This window comes from Astatotilapia calliptera, chromosome 10 (genome assembly GCF_900246225.1).
Source record: "Astatotilapia calliptera chromosome 10, fAstCal1.2, whole genome shotgun sequence".
Classification (NCBI taxonomy): Eukaryota; Metazoa; Chordata; class Actinopteri; order Cichliformes; family Cichlidae; genus Astatotilapia; species Astatotilapia calliptera.
The window spans coordinates 31,515,912-31,534,300 of record NC_039311.1 but is presented as its reverse complement, the minus strand read 5'-3'; the positions used below and the strand labels follow the sequence as shown (position 1 = coordinate 31,534,300).

Below are 18,389 nucleotides of genomic sequence, written 5' to 3'. Positions count from 1 at the left end.
GTGTTTCTATTCATTCAAAACGTAAAATAAAAACTCAAAGATAATAAAACTGTTTTGACTCAGCACACCGACATGCTGTAATCGATCATCGATCGATAGTCCTGATGTCGGCAGCGTCAGACCCAGCGATGCTGCTCACGCTCAGACCTCGTCCTCTGACTGAACAAACGAGGGGCGGGACTAGTCTTCATTCTTCGTTTTCATCCAGCAAGCTGAAAGTGAGAAACATCACAAACAGATTTTTAAAGGTTAAAAATGACAGCTCAACACACTCTGACCGACACGCCGTCTTTTAGCTCCGTTTTGGTCTCCTTCACCTGTAAAACCCCTGACAGACCCCTTCAGCTCCACACAAAGCCATGAATAGTTTCACGTGTCGAGCCTTCATGCTGCTGTTAGGCCGAGCAGAGCGAGCTGTCAAAAACTGTCACGTGCATTTGGAAAAAGCTGCAACGCAACATTTAGGATTCAAATATACGTCACACACGGACAAAGACTGTACATAAAAGATGGACGTGGCCATTAGTTTCTGGATTTTGCGTTTGGAAGAAACAACTTTGGTGCGTGGACCACTGTCCTGTTGCTTTTTCTGTCTGTTTGTTTTACAGTAAGAAGTGACCATATTTGGATGATACTGGAATTTTCAGGTAATATTAACAAACTTGATTAATCAAAGTAGCCACGCCCCTAAATCCAGTATCCAGCTGGATCATTCGTGAGCAGGAAACTATCCACTGAGACCAAACACGCTTAATTCTGCTGGACAGCTGAACACAGGAGTGTATGAGGGCGGACTCACTGCTGAAGGCAGCCCCAAGAGTCCTCGATATAAATATGTAAAAACTGTGTGTGTTTCTGTTTGTTTGTATATGTGTCTTTCTTACTGCTGTTACACCCACATTTCCCCTCGTGGGACAATTAAAGGATTTTTCTACCAAAGTGGCCACGAGAAGAAATGAAAATTAAAATAAAAATGAAAAAGATTATTTTAAGGCTGATTTAAAATTTGCACTCAGAGAAATCATGCTGTGCAAAATCTTTTTTTCTTTTTCTTTTTTAAACTCGTCCGATTCTGCATCAATTTTTCCTGTTTTTCCGCCTCTACACCAGCTTTCATTAAATTCATCTCGGCAGGTTTTTTGTGCCTAATCTTGAATTATGGTGCACAGCTGAAAATAGTTTTTTTTTTATCAGAGACTCGCTGTACCCACTCCCACAAACCGGCCGAGCACAAAGTGTTTCAGTCGTCTGACAGCCCGGGGAGAGAACGCTGGCAGTAATTTATGATCCCATGATGCATCAGTACTGTGAGGAGTAAACACGTGTGCACGGTGTCCTGGTAGTGCGGAGGTTTTTGAAAGGTGGTGCAGACTTTTGCAGTCGTGGTAAAGAGTCAGAGCAGTTATTTAGTGTGGAGCTAAAGGGTCGCCTTGCATGCAAATAAACACAAGAGGAACGAGTGCAGCGGGGTTCAGAGAGCTGAATGGTGGGCCGAGGGAGTTTCAGCAGCTTCACCTTGAACATAATCGCTGTCTGTGCCAATTAAAGCGCCACCAGCGCCCCCGCCCCTCCTCCATTATCCTCTGGCCTCTGAGAGCCGAGGGAAGGTATGTGGGCTCGGCGCCAGCCAGTGGGCCCGCTTGGGAGACAAACACCGAGGCGGCCTGCGTGGGGTTCAGCTCTCTGAGGCAGCCTGGTTTCCACAGCAACGGCCACCGCCGCCAGCTGGGAAAAACCTCCTAAATGTCAACTTTTCCAGGAAACGGGGAGAAAAGAACCTCATTTTAAAGTCTCATTGCTTACAGGGTCCCCAAAAACCCTCAAAGACGGCTTCGAGAGACATTCTTGGGCCATTCGGTCATCAGAGATTCGTTTTGTCTGAGTTTGGCGTCGTTAATCTCCGTCTTCAACCAGATTTTATAGCTTTCATACAAACCTGATGTGTCTTTGCACTCCCCACCACACTGTCAGTGTCTGTTTGTACTTGACTCACACTGTAAGAACGTCTTCTGTTTGTTTCACCTCGTGTGATTGACAATAAAAACTCAGGCTCTGTTTTTTGTTCCATGTGAAGAGTTTAATGTCGGATTTGTGTGCTGCTGCCACACATATCTCACATATTTCACAGATTTTTCTGTGGATTTCATTTGTCTGAACTTCAGCATCGTAACACAGCAGCTAAAACAAAATAAAATTGGTTTCAGGTTAAAAGAGCCTTGCAGTAGCAGTATGTAACCCCAGTGTGCCCATGTTCACCCTCAGAGTGCCAAACTTACCCAAAATTCACCAAATTCTTCCTTTAACCCTGAAACTCTTAATCTGAAAATCAGACAGAAATGAACTAATGGGTTAAAAGTTGAATCATCTTTTATACATTAGTTTTTGGCCTCCATGTTTCAAAACTTCAGCTTTAGCGTAACGCCTGCTGAAATGTTAGCTTCCTGAAGTCAGAGGTTTGGGTTATCAGCCAGGTTAGCTGACACACGGACACTGAAACAGCATTTTTATGGACCCTGCGGCCGCCACATCCTCCTGTAGAAGCTGCAAAGGACTCAACGGTCTGAGTATTCATGGCTGAATCAGAGGAAATCTCCAGACTGCTACAACAGTAAGAAAAATAATGCTTGGGTTCAGATTTCTGTTACCAACTGAGTGGTGGCGGCTACTTTCAGGGACCTGCAGCACGGTTTTCTCTGGATGCAGCCACTCTTTGTGCAGACGAGAGAGCCTGACGTCTTAGTAATAAGAAAAAAAACAACCTTTGTTCACGTTTAATCACCACATGTACACATGTGGTGATTAAACGTGAACATAAGAGACTCAGGAATGCATTAATGCCACTGAATGTCCTCACAAAGTTAGTGAAACAAGTGTGTGTGTGTGTGTGTGTGTGTGTGTGTGTGTGTGTGTGTGTGTGTGTGTGTGTGTGTGTGTGTGTGTGTGTGTGTGTATTAGCTCCTCCCCCTGCACACAGAGTGGAGCAGTCGCCCCAACAGGAAACATCTTTGGCCCAAAATACGAGAACCGCTCAACCAAACGACCTGAAACTCAACACGGAGCTCGTCGACATCCTCTGAAACACACCAGCTGAGTCTGAAGTGGATCAGCTGACCGTGGACGTTTCTGTCCATCTGAAGGTCAACATGAAGAGCTGCTGTCAGTGCAGTAGTCTCCCTGTAACATGTTTGTTGGCAGCATGTCATACTCAGGTACATTTCTGCACTTTAACGTGAACATTTTGGTCCTTTTTCATTTCAGTTTTTTTTTTCCATTTATAGTCGTTGGAACATCGACCAATCACATTTCAGCAGGTAACCTGAAAATTAGCCACTGTACATAAGAACTGATGCTTTTTACAAGTTCACTCATAACTTCTATCATGTGTTGACTGATTGAAATCCACTGTGATGTTGTTAAGAAGCAAAACTACAAAAAAAAAGTCTTTGTCTGTTTCTGTTCTCTCAAAAATTAAATCACCACAAAAGTCTGAAGTTGTGCTTCACTTGGTCCACAGATGAATCCACTCGAAGCCCAGACCTCCCACCGTTTCTCGTCCTGCTGATCTGACCGACAACACGTTTAAAAACGTCTGCGTATCAGCGATGAGTCTGACACGTCAGCAAACAACGAATGACACACAATTCATACATGTTAAAAAACAAAATCAGGCTCAGGTAAGCAATCTGTGGAAACTGTTTAATGTTCAAATGTAACTTTATTCATAGAAAGCAGACTCAACATTTAATTTCTGTGTTATAGTCTCATCTGTGTTTCTTTGAATGAAGCTGTAGTGTTCATGGAAACAAAGTCGACATCTGCCTGCCTGCGCTGCAGTTTTTCATCTGGTAAATACTTAATTCAGATGGAGCAGAGTATTTATATTAATACTAATGTTGAAAACACAAGAAACAGAATAAACTGGTTTTAACTGTTAACTTCACCCGGCTTCAGTAGTCAGCTTGTTTCCTGCTTCATGTACAAACCATCCACAAAACACTGGGAGTGCGATCTGGCGAGCGGTCCTGAGGCTCGTCAGGTCGTTTTGTTGCTTTAATGAATTTATTATCAGCAGCAATATAAAATTATGCACAAAAGGAACTACTAATGTAAAAAAAAAAAAGTTATTTATTTATATATATTTAATATATAAATATTATTTTATTTACTCACACCACACAAAATATAAAAAAAAGATAAATTATAATATACAAAAATCAACTATTTACAATTCAGCTTTTAACTATTTCAATTTTCAGATGTTTCCTTTTAAACAAATTTAAAAGGAAACAACACAAAACACTGCAAACCACAACACAATAAAATGCGACTGTAATCCCCCCCCCTGCGCAGCGCTGGGCGGAGGGGCGCAAACTCCCATCTCTGCTCAGCGCCAACACAAGGAGTGCAGCGTGAAGCAAAAAAAGTGAGAGAAAGAAAAAAAAAATCTTGCATTGTTCACTTGAAAGAGTCGGCTCTAAGAGCCATTTCGTTCGCGACCGACCCATCACTAATGGAGACGGTCTGAGTCAGGGATTGGTCTGAGGAGGCGGCGGTGCCATCGGGTCCTGCTGACTATTCCTCACAAACAAATCAGCCCACAGAGGCTGACAGAGGTCAGCTGTTCCAGCTGTTGAAAACAGCTTCAGCTGCTCCTCAGCGCTCATCATCTGATCTGCTTTTTAAAACAGGACCGCCATGCTGGAATCCATAGCAACAGGCAAACTTACCAGGCAGCTCTGCCACTTATTGGTTTTCATGAGAGACTTGTTATTAAGAAAACATGGGACCCACGTGCCTCCAGACGACTTCACTAATGCACCACCCGGCTGATGGAGGCTCCTTCTGAAGTGGTTGATGCCCCCATTACAGTCCTAAAAAGGTTTTTAATCCACAGATTGTCAAAGAAGAAGCCCTGAATGCTAAGAGGAGGAGGAGGCCACCTTTAGTTACTGCACTCACAGTTTGAAGTCTAAGTGCAGCCATCTTGGTTTGTTTGGAGCTGGAAGTGACCATATTTGGACAAGAGGGTGGAAGTGATCAGCTACTCCTAGCAAGACTGGTTTTTAAGCTAATGCATCACACTGACACTGCACCCTCTAATAATGAGAGCTAAATAACAGGCTAACAAACTCTTAGACTTTAATTCACCCAAACTTAGAGGACAGACTTCAAGGATGCAGCACAAACTTGGACCGCAGGTCGAGTTCAGTGACTCCAGACAGCCAAGGCCGAGACTAGCAGCTCCAGCTCTAACCAGAGGAGCCACACACCAAACCTGAAGCCTCAATCAAGTTAAAAAAGAAGCGCTTTAAAAACAACCACCTGCCGTGCTCCAATTATAAACGAGGAAATGATCCACAAAGACCCAAACTGTTTCTGTAAACGTGCTTATTTCTGCTGTAAAGTTCAACATTTTTATGTGAACGTTTACAACAGGAGCCTCTGGTGGCCACCAGAGGAACTGCAGGTTTTCTTCCACCTGATTATTTCGCCAAACTCTGATCAGAGAAACTTACAGAAAACACAAAGTAGGCACAGAATGTTTCATGTGTTACTCTGAGGAAGATTACAGACTCCTCATCACTCTGCAGGTCATCAGCTAATGAGAAGGTTGCCAATTCCCGGCTGCTCCAGTCTGCGTGCCAAACATCCTGATGTGTTCATCAGTGTGGATCTTAGACCAAAAGCACTTAGATGTAGAAAGGTGCATGCTGGGTGCTCAGGAACCCTCCATTTACCAGTAAAAGCCCCGCCCACAGAAAAGCTTACATCACAGGTCACTCTCACCTGGTGCTGTTCCAGCTGGAAATGCTTCACATAATGAGATCAGTAACTCCTGTAAGCCCAACAGCTTCACTTCACATAGTTTTTTTTGTTCTCCTGGACCTGTGTGATGTCACAGGGAAAGACCAGAGTAGATTAGAACAGAATAGAAAAAAAACTTTATTATCCACATCAGTGGCAGATTGTCTTTGGTTCACCAAATTAAAAGACTGAGTGACACTGCAGAAAGCAGAGCATTGTTCACGAGCAAGCCTTCAGAAAAACAGCAAGTTTGACTTTCACACCTGGTTTCGTACTTATTGACCTCCTTTACCTGATATTTCCTCTTTGCTCGAGCTCTTTGTTTTTTGTAAGTGCTGTAAGACGATCTGAGTACAGCGCATGTTAAACAGTAACAGCAATAATGTAAAAGTAATGATTTACCACAGTGACACGCACATTCACACAAATCTTCCTCCTTTCGGACAAATTTAAACTTTAACTGTTTCTGTGCAGCTGCAGGAGTTGAAAGGTCGGCACTAGGACCCATCGGACAGCTGACCGGCTGGTGTTCCGGCGCTAGGACCCCGCGGACACCGCGCTCCTCTCTTTGTTTCCACCAGTCAGCGCCTCCTCCTCCTCCTGCTGCTGTCGTCCTCCTGTAGTCTCACTCCGAGTCTCTCTCCATCAGCAGCGGCTGGATGCTTGCAGGGACGGAAACATGGCTGTGAATCTCGGCAATAACCGGCTGGCCCTGCTCACCGCCTACCAGGACGTCATCGACGAGACCACGGACACCGACTGGTGAGTCCCGCGGCCCTGCTCTCCTGTCCTCTCCTGGTTCTGCTCCCGCTCCTCTCACGGCTCCTCTCGGGGTTTCGTTGTTCGGGTTGTTGCGCGCTGAGGATGCGCAGGGCAGGACTGGGGCACCACCACCTTCATCATCGTCGTCAGTACAGCTGGTGTAAAGTAGAGACGGAGGGGGTGCGGTTGTTTCGGGTCTGCAGAGAGTTTGTGTCAGAGAGCTGCAGGTCTTTTTTTTTTTTTTTTTTTTATGGGGCGGGGGGGTCCCGAGCTGCCCCGCAGTGCAGACTCAGCGGGGAAATGTGCGCCACTGTGCGCGTAAAATGCGCTTTGTTTGCCCTCAGTCCGCCGGGACCGGCTTCACTCCCAGCTGGAAGCAATTTCAGGCTTTTGTGCAAAGTGATGCAGAGGTGTGTGTGTGTGTGAGGTGGTCCAGAGATACTGATGAGCCCCTGCATCCTTAAACCAGCAGGAAGAGGGGCGAGGCCGGTGGGTGGGATGGAGGGAGGAGGGGAAAGAAGGGGTGGAGGCTTCCATCATCCCCCTTTGTGGCGTTTCTTCACTGGGAAATGGTGCAAGAGGGTCAGTAAGGAAGTTAGTGAAGTAAAAAATTATTCATTTGGCCTGCCGAGCAGTACGGTGGCCCAAAGGTGCAAAACACAACGACACTAAGAAAAACGCAACAACTTTTTAGAAACATCAAATCAAAAAAACGCAACAGTGAAACCAAACTGGACTTTGTTTTGTAAAAAACCAAACCAAACCAAAAATACAACAAAGAAGTAAAACTGTGAAGCAAAAGAACAGAAAAGTAAAAAACAAAATAAAAACACAATTACAAGCAAAAAATTTTTTAGTCGTGTGTAGGAAAACCCCGTCAACATTCAGGGAAAGAAACAAACATCTCATGACATTCCAGGAAAAAATGTGACAACATTGGGAAAACCCCCCAAAACGATTAAACATTAAACCAAAAAAATGAAAACATGAGATTTAAGAAAACAATAACATTTCACAAAAGCCTGACAGGAAGCAGGAACAGCACAAAAAGGAAAAATCAGCATTTTGAAAAATGACTTTTGAACAGGAGACCAACACAGGAAGTGACTAACAGCAGTGTGGTGATCTGAAACTATAGAATAAGAATAAGAACAACTTCATTTATCCCGAGGGAAATTCTTTTGTCATGTACATGCTCAAAGCAGCAGGAGAGACAGAGGAACAGATGAATAAGATATACAATATATACAATCAGAATAGTAGTATACAGTACAGAAGTGGGCGGGCCCAGAGTTAAAACTCTTGACTTCAAGGCGATTGAAGTGATTTTGTTTACTGAAATATAACGTTTGGCTATTTGTTGATCGATCAGTATCGGCAGTTACTGCGGCCGATAAATAAAAATGTAAAGAGTAAAGAGGAGAAAGGAGAAGCGCCCTTCAGCCATGTTGTGAGTGTTGAGTTGGGCAAAGTGCAAACGAGTAAATAAAAATACATAATAAATGTCTTAAAGAAAAGAATATCGGCCAGTATATCAGATCAGTAAAATCAGCAGATATCAGTATCGGTCTTAAAAATCTGATATCAGTCTGATATCAAAAACATGAAAAAATCAGTTTTCAGGTGTGTTGTGTTTGGCACCTCTAGGCTACCATACAGCAAACCATGGCCTGAGTAAAACTATGTGTATTTGAAGTACTGCTCCCAGCTGCTCCCTAATGGGATCAAACCAGCAACCTTTTGCTGGCAGATGTGTAAACCACCACACTGGAGCTGCTGCACTGAAACATTATTATTAATATTTATTAACAGACAAAGATCAGGCTTTAATCTCTAATCTTGGAATTTTATATAACAGCTTTTCTGTCTATGAAGAAGGCAAACAGACCAGCGCTCACTGGTTTAACAATGACTCACTCCCACAGATCAACAGCCCCACTGGCTGCAGTGATGTATTAAAGTAAACGTTTATTGCATGGACTTTGGTGCTGAAACACCAAAAGCACTCTTAGGTTTAGAGTTTGTCATTTCGTAGCCGAGCAGGAAGGTCACCGAGCTGAATTTCCCCGGCAGCCTGTGAATCCAGAGCAGCAAAGTTTTAGGTGAATCCCAGAGAAAAAAGAGGAATTTCAGAAACCTCGGCCTGGTTTTGGTGCCGGCACGTCCTTCCTGTTCTGTCTGTGTTTGACTCAGAACAAAAAGGGGAAGGAGCCGATTTGTTTAGTTTCAGAAGCTGCAGCATGTAGAGGAGCTGGTTAGCTTAGAGGAGGTAATATTTGACTTGGACTGCAGGTTTAATGTTAAACTCCAGCCTCTGTCCTTGAACACGATAAGGCAGCAGTCATAACAGCTCCACCTGCTCCCCTGATTAAAAATCAGAGGTGTCCTTTGTGAAAGGTTGTTTGGACACAAACGCTGAGTCTGAAACGTGAACCTGAGCCATCTGCTGCAGGTCGTGAGGCCAGGTGAGGTCACGAGGAAGCCTAACCGCCTCACTCAGTCTGTCCACAAGGGGGCGTGCAAATGGATGGTAATATATTTTTTTTAGTTGATTAGCTTCGACAACAACACAAAGGCTTTTTTAGTGTTACCACAAACCGAGCAGATCATTGATCTATTATTGATAAATGATTAAACCCACGTGATCACACGCTGTGCTCGTTGTCCTGAGGTGGGAGTCGCTCTGGTTGTTGTAGTATAGTTGCAGCTACAGTTGAGCAATATGTTGCCCTCACCCAGCGACGTCAGCAGGGTTGGGCTGGAGTTAGAGGTTTTGTGGTCCAGCGGTTAGCACCATCGCCTCACAGGAACAACGGTCTCAGGTCCAGATCCAGCCTGGTGTCTCTACAGGTTCTTCACCCAGTCCAAAATCCTTCATGGGGCTAACTGGTGACTCTGAATTGGCGGTTGTTTGTCTGTCCAGGTGTACCCGCCCACTCGCCTCAGCCTGACTTAAACCTGAAGTGACGGGAAATGGATGGAGGGTACCTTTCATTGAAATCCGTCTTTTCCTTTAGATCTGACAGTTTTTCCAAAAAGGTAGAAAAAAAGAAAGGCTATAGCTTAAGGGTGGAGGTTAACCTAACCCCAACCTGATGTTAAGACAAAAATATTCCAGCCACCCACCAACAGTCCAGTGTGGACGCTGGTTTCGAGGAAGGGTCTTTCAATCAGGATCCACTCTATAGTTGTATATTGAAGTGTCTGTGGGCAGCATGTTGAACTCTGAGGCCACGTCCACACGTACACGGGTATTTTTGAAAACTGAGATTTTCCGTTTTCGTTTTAAAAAATAATCCCGTCCACACGTAAAGGCAGAAATGAAGGAAAACGCTGCTAGGAACATGCCAAAGCAGCAGATGGCGATATATTCCTAACCGTGTAGAAATGTTGGCCAATCAGAAGTCTAGAAGCCTTGGTGGGAAATAGTAAACAAGGATGGGGCATTGAAGGTGTGGAGGGACAGTATATGTGAGCATTTAAACACTGCAGAGAGTAACAGTAACAGTTTGTAGAAATTCATTTCACCGAAATGATAACGTGGCGCACAGTGTGACGTCAAAAAAGGCGCACACCTTTGACGCTGCGTTTTCTGCGTTTTTCTCGTCCACACGTAAATGCAAAAACTGAGTTTTTAAAAATCTCAGTTTTCAGTGACCAAAAACGCCATTTACGTGTGGACGGAAGGTGCAAACGCATAGAAAAATCTGCGTTTTCAAAAATACCCGGGTACGTGTGGACGTAGCTTGTCAAACATTGTCACACAGAACAACTCAGGCTAACTATCTGGGACATTGTTTTGAATTTTGAGTTATTTTGTCACCGTTTTCAGTCACTAACTCAACGTTTTGACTCATGTGGAGCAAAAACCAAAACTCTTTTTCAGTGGCTGCAAACAAACACGCTTATTTGTGAGAAAACAAACAAAGCTTATTTGCAGAGCCAAAGTGCGCTTTGTGCTCTCTGAACACGCTCAGGTGATGTGCGGTAATCTAACCCCAGCATGAGCTTCAGTCACAAATGTAACACATGAGGAAACGTGAATGTTTCTGTTTCATAAGTAAGAAACTTCATCACAGCTGTTTGAGCAGGTTTTGAGATTTCCAGCATTCAAACAGTTTCGCCGGCTGAATCATCAAAGAGCCGAAAGGCTCAGTGTGGGAAGTGACCCCAGGTGTCCCCAGCGTGATGATGGGAATGAAGTTTGCTGTTCGGATCGTTAATAATCTCATTTAAAGGTCTGTGGAACCAAAATTTTAGATTCTGATTCAGCAGAATCTGAATGCTTTTACAGTTTCAGATTCTGGAAGCTGAAATCTCCAACAGTTCATCAGAGTTTCACTAATATGGAGGTTTGTTTAAAAACTGAGCATCAGAAACAACAGAGGCGTCTCTGTTGGGCTGCTTTTGGTTTATTTACAGCAGATTTCGTCATCGATGCAAAGACAGACATCGAGGACAAATTTCCACCTCTGTTCCCGGAGATGTGCGCTCGTCACAGCCTGACACCGAGCTCTCCGAGGGTGCAGAAACATCGCTGTTCAGGTGTTGATGGAGGCAAGAAATGATGCTTTTTCCACCCTCGAGTCTCTCGCGGCGTCACCAAACTGTAAAAGTGTAAATTACGTGTTTGTGTCAGCTGAACTGCTCGTGCGAGCTGTCATGTTGAAAGGTTAACGTTTCCTATAACGGCGTTCGGATTTAGTGGGATGATCCGGCGGGGCGGAGAGACGATGCGGAGGGCCTCAGGCCTGCCCCCGTTTTTCACACTTGATGGGATTCAAACAAAGGCAGAAACCTCCAAACACGCTGACCCCAAACAACACGGGACCCCCCCCAAACACCCTCCACACCACCGCCCTCTGCCCTACTCTGCTTTCCCAGAGAGCGGATTTAGGAGCTGGATAAATGCAGTCTCTGGAGCCCCTCCTCAAATCTGGTTTTTCGGGCACACCAGTCCAAATAAGACGAGTTCTTCTGACCTGGTTTTGTCGATAAAATAATAATGCATTTATTTATCTCGCAGCAGCTTCACTGCAAACAGAAATACCTTTTTTCCTGGAATTTAGACGTTTGGGACTATTTTTGTGTCAGTCCACCTTAAACAGGTTAAACGTATTTCCCTGTGGTCTGCATCCGTCTGTGTGGTTTCCCAGAGATGAGTGCCTCATAATGAAAATGATTGAACTGAACGTCACTCGGGCTCTAATAAGAAACATTATTTTGAAAGCAGCAGTGTCCTTTTCCATCAATCATGAAACGACCCGACTATAAAAATGAGAAATTTTTGTTTTTCAAATGTTGATGATGAATCGGGGAAAGAAACGTTCAGCAGGCTAATCGATGATTTTTGGATAAAGCTCCGTCGTCGTCTCTTGTAAATCTTTGTTTCTGTCGTCCTGTCGGTGGCAGGACTCGGTCAGGAAGCTGTAGAGGTTTGTTCGTTAATTACACGCCGCCCTCACGTCACGCTCGTCCCCCGTGAACAGGTCTTATCTCGGCCTCGCTCACTCGAACATCCGTCGAACTTTAAGCTTCCCCCTCGCTCTCATCATCGCCTGCGGCTGGTCTCGTCCGTCACAGGCGGATCGGCCTTCAGAACGCCATCAGCCGCGAGGGTCTGAGAGCAGCAAGTCGAAGTGATAACGTGCGGGAGGCATCCAGATGACAGATGAGTCGGCAGCATCGCTTATTCGGTCGGGGAGAAGCGTGAAGCTCCGTCCCTGCTGATAACAGGACAGACTGTTAGACTTCATGAACCTCGGAGCGTCAAACACAAAGGAAACATCTGCGTGATGAGTTTGGGTTTAATGATGGCGTCAGGGTAAATGGATTTATCCTGAGCAGCAAACACAGTCCCTCCTAAGGACAAAGACATGCAGAGAGAGCGCTGTTTAAGTGTAAAATTACCAAAAATCTAAATTTACTTTCCTGTTTTAGTCAAATTCAAATATCTGAGAAACTATAGACTCACATCCACAGACAGCTCCTTCAGGATTAACCCTGATGACTTTAGTGACCCCTTACGATTCATGTGGTGCCATTATTTTTGGTTTTTGACGGATTAAATCGAGCATCACCACTGTGAGCATGTTAGAAAGCTAATTAAAGCCTCACAGAGCTGCTGGCACGACTGCGCACCACTCCCTAATCAGTATTCAGTACCACGGGGAAAAGTGGCATTACATTAGAGTGTAAAGTTCTTGATTTCTTCATTCAAAGATTAATCTAATCAGGCTTTAAGGAGGTGGTGCAACAGACACCGAAGTGCATGTTAAAGACCAAAGAAAACATTATTGTTATAAAAATATTTTTTTTCATCCACCAGCAGTCCTGACATCTAAAAACACTGCAAGTAAAAAACGAAAGGCAACAAAAAAAAACTTTCTTTGTAATGTCTGCTTGTAATTTAAGAAGTGCTGCATTTGGGTAAAAGTATTACCAATAACTCAGAATTAGAGGAATAAGTGTTTGTATGCGTCAGCTGTATGGAAGATGGAGAAAAATAATAGTGAAATGAAATTATACTTTGTTAATATAGAAGTTAAATAAAGCATTGATGGGCTGTAAACAACAAGCTGTGCTATTATTTTTATTTTTAATTAAAATAAAAAGGAACTAACAGCACAAACACGGTCTAAAGGTTCAGGCAGGGACTCTAGTTAGCTGAGGACTAGCTAACAGCTAGTTAGCTTGTAAGTAAAGGTAGCACTTACTTTAAATTTTAAGAAAATCAATACAAATGTATGAATTACAGTTTTTATAAAAGTGGAAATTAGTAAAAATGATCAAAATTATTTTTTATTTCCTGAAGTGTTTTCTTTGTTTAAAGCTTCCTGTCGGGTAATGCATGCTAGCAGAGTTAGCTTGTAATGCTAACTCTGATGTATAGGGTGTTAACTATATTAAACTTGTATATAAATTGATATAGTAAAACCTGTCACTCATTAGTTTGTATTCTTCTATTCTGAGACCCTACATTTGTTTTAATATTAGTGTATCTGGATAAAATGTTTTTATCAGCTAATGGTTTTTTTTTTTGTTAAACTAGCTTCATTAGCAAGCATAGTTTACGGTGATATTAAATGGATAACTACTAATCAAAACGCTTTATCAGATGTTGGACATCACAAAACGGTTTCAGCATTCATTCTCACAGCATTAATAATTCACTTTGATGCAGTTCAAACTTTGCTCTCAAGTATATTTGTCGTAAATTTGTAAATAAATGAACTCTGGAGACAAATTGTTTTTTGTAGCAGGCTGTAAACATGTTCATGGAAGCTTGAATGTTGCAACTGAAGATTTTATTTATTTTTGGTTTTTTTGCCATCTGTAACTCACAATTTTAGGTTGGCATTTCAAAATTTTGAGGTAACTTAAAATTTTGTCTTCCTCTTACAAAAACGTAATAAAATTTCCAGTTGTGTATCTCGACCTGCCTAAAACTGATGAGGACAACTGAATTTGTAAGACTGAAGAGCTCAAACAGACGGTGATGTGCGGGAGGAGGCTCTGGCAAATATGAAGCATGTTACATCATTTTTAAAGTATGAGGGCTTTTAAACTGATAAGACTGGGTTGTTCCCTGCCTCAGAGCATTGCAGGCAGCGGTAATGGGCGACTCCTGAAGGGTGAACATTAGGATGAGATTCCCTCTCCAGCCTGTTTATCATTAATTCATCCGCTCCCTGAAGCTAAAAGAAAGGAATGTTACCTCTTGAACCATAAATGTCAGACTGCAGTGAAGGAGACACTGTGAAAAGGGCAGCGGGTGAATCAGGGTTATCCGATATCACAAAATCCACAAACTGCTTTCAGTGGCTGCTGATTGGCCACAGGCTGCTGTCATATGACCCTTTGACCTGTCCAGCTGTTCGAGGAAGCCATTACCTGACGAGTCACCTCAGACAAAAGAAGAAAATGGTGGAGAGAAGAGCTGAGCAGCAGGTTGAGTCTGTTGGTCTCAGATAGAAGACGTTTGTTGGACTGCTCACACACTTTGGCGTATTTCTCTGAGATCATTTTAACGCGAGTTGTTTATTTACCCCTCAGGAAGGTCTGAATTCAAGGTCGACCAAACAATGCTTCACAGCAGAGCCGAGGTCAAAGGAGAAACAAAACACTGCTGGAAACAGCCTGAGGCCGTGTAGTTTAATAAGTACGGCTCGTGGTGTTCTTACTTATTACCTGTTACAGGCAGGTGACAAAGGAGAAACCTGAATGAGCTGAACATACCAAAAGATGACGCTGCCGTTCCCACGTCACCAAAACTGAACCAAGCTGCACACATCTGAAGTCAGGCTTCAGACTGTTGCCCCTCAGCAGGCTTCCAGAAGCTGGCCAATAAAGAGGGTGGCCCTTAAAGACACAGCAGCTAAAACAGCTTGTTCCAGGCAGCGTAAAGTGAGGGTGTCGACGCGCTGTACTAGCTTTGCATGTTCTACATTACAGTAAAGTTGTATGTGAACTGTTACTGGTAATGTGTGCGTGTCGTCATGGGAAAATGACTCCCTACAGACGTGACTTTATTGGGAATTACCACAAAAGATGTCGCTGCTCAGAGATGGTACTTTATGGCTTCTGTGTGAGTTATGCAGGTCATGGACAGTCTGTCAGTGAGAGGAAGCGTAAACATGAAAGCTGCATGTCTGGGAGGTAAACTGGGGTTTGCTCTGCAAACGACCATGACAGCAATAATCAGACTGTACAGGAAATGGCTGGTTTCTGGTCCTGCATTCGTCCAGAGCAGTTACCCTACCCTCTACCAAAAACACATTTAATGGATCATCTGACTGAGGACAAATAGATTTGGAGGTTTAATCTCTGACCTCCTGAATGTGCCCCTTCTTTCTTTTTGTCTCATCATCATCTGCTCTGCTCTGTTTTTCAGCAGAGAGAGCATTAATGTGCCTTGAGAGCAGTTAGTAGACATGTTGTGTTTTCACCGTGATCTCGCCGCTCTCTCTGCACTCTCTCAGATTAATATAGAACAGGGTCAGTGGTACAACATGCAAAAACACGGGCTTTCACTTTCATCACAGCAGCTTTATAAAACACAGGTCGACATCATCCTTCAGCATTCACTTACAGCTTCCTCACTTACAGGAGCAAAAATATACAGAGCTAAGAAAAGGCTGGTTTACAACCAGACATGTGTCTTTGTTTTATTTATGTCTTCTATAAATATGGATATGTGTCTTTGGAAACTTCTGCATAAATTTCACCAGCATGGCATGTTAGAAAGTGGAATTTTATTTATTTTTTGCGTTCTGACTTGATTTCAAATATCCAAAACAAGCTTTTAAAATCAGAATAATTCAAATCAATATTTTAGTTTAAAATCTGGCTAGCAGTTTAAATAATTAGCTAAAGTGTGGATAACCTGTTGAAATGTTCAGTTATCAAGCTCAACTGTTAAGATTTTTTTTAAAACATGATGGTTAAAACAGTTTAAATTTAGCTAAACTGTTAATTACCAAGAGTTTATATTTTAGCTAATAGGGCAAATAAACTAATGAGGTTTTAGCTAGCAAGCTCAGTGTTTAGCTAAACAATAACTAGCAAAAATGCTAATGTAAAAGTTTAAAATATTAGAAAAAAATATTCTTTATAGTTAAGTAGCAACTAAAAATCTGGCTAAACAACTGTTAGCTAACAAGCACAAGTGTTTGGAGTGCTAAGGCAGTTGAAACAGTTAGCCAAAAAATGTTAATTAAAGGAATTGTTAGCTAAAAGTATAGCTACCAGTTTCAGCTAAAAGCGTATATATAAACTGTTGAAATGTTTAGCTAACAATGGCAGCTGTAACAATTATCTTATGTTTATCTTAACAGCTGCTGTTGAACTGTTGAAATAGATCAATAAAATGTATGTTAAAAAAGAGAAATTATTGGCTAAACATGTGGATAAAAACTAAGATTGTAAATTAATGGTATGAATAAACAAGCGCAGTTGTTAGCTTAATGTCATGGATAATTCTTAAAAGTATTGCTAGCAGCTGAAATGTTTAACTGAAAATGTAGAAGTGAAATTGTTGGTTAACAACCACATTTAAGAAGTTCACTATAATGGTCACTATAATGTAATGAGGAGCTGTTTAATGGCAGATGTATTTTAAGCTAATATTCAGAAGTTAAGATAGTCAGCTAAAGAGAGCAGTTTTATTCAGATTACCATTTATAATCCAAGTATTGTTAATCTAGTTTGAACTTCTTATCTTATTTAGTCATAAAGGTTGGTGTTGATGGCGGCATTACAAATGAAAAAGGCTGGAAACCACTAATTCTGTCATTTAACGATGTAGGTGTTTTTATAGTTGGCCGGTGCCTCTTCTTCCTTCCTCTCATCTTCTTCTCACTCTCTTACTTCTGATTCCTCCCCCTCCTCTAACAGTTGACATTTATATTTAGGAACTTAGCTGATGCTGTGAAGTCGAGTGAGATTTGATGGCTGCTTCACCAGAATCAGCTTAAATAAATCATGTCAGTGATGTTCAAGGCAGCCAGCAGTGAGGAGTGTGAGCAGCGAGGGAAAGGGAGGCGATGATGGAACTGAAAAGCAGGAATGCTGCCTCAAGATATGAGAAGAAAGTGGAGAAAAAAAACATAGAAAAGAGGCCTGACCCTTTTAATTGGTGTTAGTTTAATGAAGAAATCAATTAATTTCAGTGGGTTTGCTTTCATGGATGAATCATTTTCATAGGGTTAATTATGTAAATTTTGAAGAGTGGGTTGTAGCGAGGCCTCTTGACAGTGTCCAGAATAGAGGAAGCTGGTAGCGCTGTTTGTTTTATGTAAGCCTGGCGTGCTCGAGTGCAAGCTGCTCCACAAAGAAGGGATGATGTGCAGAGTGTTATGTAACAGGAGCCTATGCAGAGGTGTAGCTACACCTCTAAAGTGTAACCATCTCCGTGCAGGGAGATTTACTTTATTCCCAGCTCGGAAGTCAGCCATATTGCAGTTTGTCATATCTGTGGTGTTTACTTTAAGGGAGCACCTTCCCCCGGGTAGCATAAGCACTCTCTCTGCCATAAGGATAAATTCAGGGAACAAATGTCCCAGTGTCCTTCGATTAGTGCATTTTCCCATTATGTCAACAAAATAAACATCCTTCTAAAGTTAACAGCGATGATTGCTAATTCTTCTTCGTCTTAATTATTGTGACGTCTATATAAAACTGATCAGGGAATGTTCTGGTTAGCTACCAGTTAAGAGCTGCTATTTTATTTGTTAATTTTGTTAGCTAAAATTAACAGGTAACAAGTAGAATAGTTATGTAACATAAACATAGCCGAACAGTTACCTTTGGTTCATGTAAAGTAATTAACAGCTATTATATTGAATAGCTGAAAGGTTAATTAAATGGCAAAAGCATAACCTGTGAATGGTAAACATAATGTTATGCTAAGAGTATATAGTAAACTGAAAGTGTAAAATTATTTAACAGATTAAAAAAAATTAACAAATGATTTGATACGCTTGTTTCGTACTTATTGGAATCATCCTCGGAGTCCTTCTGTCGTCAGCCATCTTGGCAACAGGAAGTTATTTCGGAAAGAACCAAGCCACGATTCTGTTTAAGAATTCCCAAGTACGTTTTTAAAGCTTTTTAGACTTGTCCATGAATATTGAAAGCTTTAACCCTTTAAAATCGGTCGGAGCGGGCATGCTCTGCTTTGCGTAACTATTTTTAAATCCCGGCAGCACTGCAACCACATAAGCTAGCACAATAATTTTTTTTGCATATGAAACCAGAGGAGTTGTACTTGCATCTGATGCCATCAGCTTGTCCTCGGTCACAGTTTCCTTCCACATAAAGCT

General features: G+C 42.4%; 1 protein-coding gene and 1 long non-coding RNA gene across 2 annotated transcripts in view; one reads left to right on the top strand and one right to left on the bottom strand.

Moving 5' to 3' along the window:
- Positions 1-1,861: 1,861 nt before the first annotated feature.
- Positions 1,862-5,849, bottom strand: LOC113030364 (uncharacterized). Its single transcript, XR_003273577.1, has 3 exons — positions 5,788-5,849; positions 2,277-2,319; positions 1,862-2,178 (listed from the first exon to the last, which is right to left on the bottom strand). It is a non-coding gene; the product is annotated as an uncharacterized LOC113030364 (long non-coding RNA).
- Positions 5,850-6,066: 217 nt separating this feature from the next.
- Positions 6,067-18,389, top strand: part of dbn1 (drebrin 1) — a 113,555-nt gene continuing 101,232 nt past the window's right edge. Inside the window, exons 1-2 of the mRNA XM_026181762.1 lie at positions 6,067-6,133; positions 6,280-6,567. Of these exons, the coding sequence (XP_026037547.1) occupies positions 6,485-6,567 (83 nt within the window). The 5' untranslated portion in view covers positions 6,067-6,133; positions 6,280-6,484. The remainder of the gene's footprint in view (positions 6,134-6,279; positions 6,568-18,389) is intronic.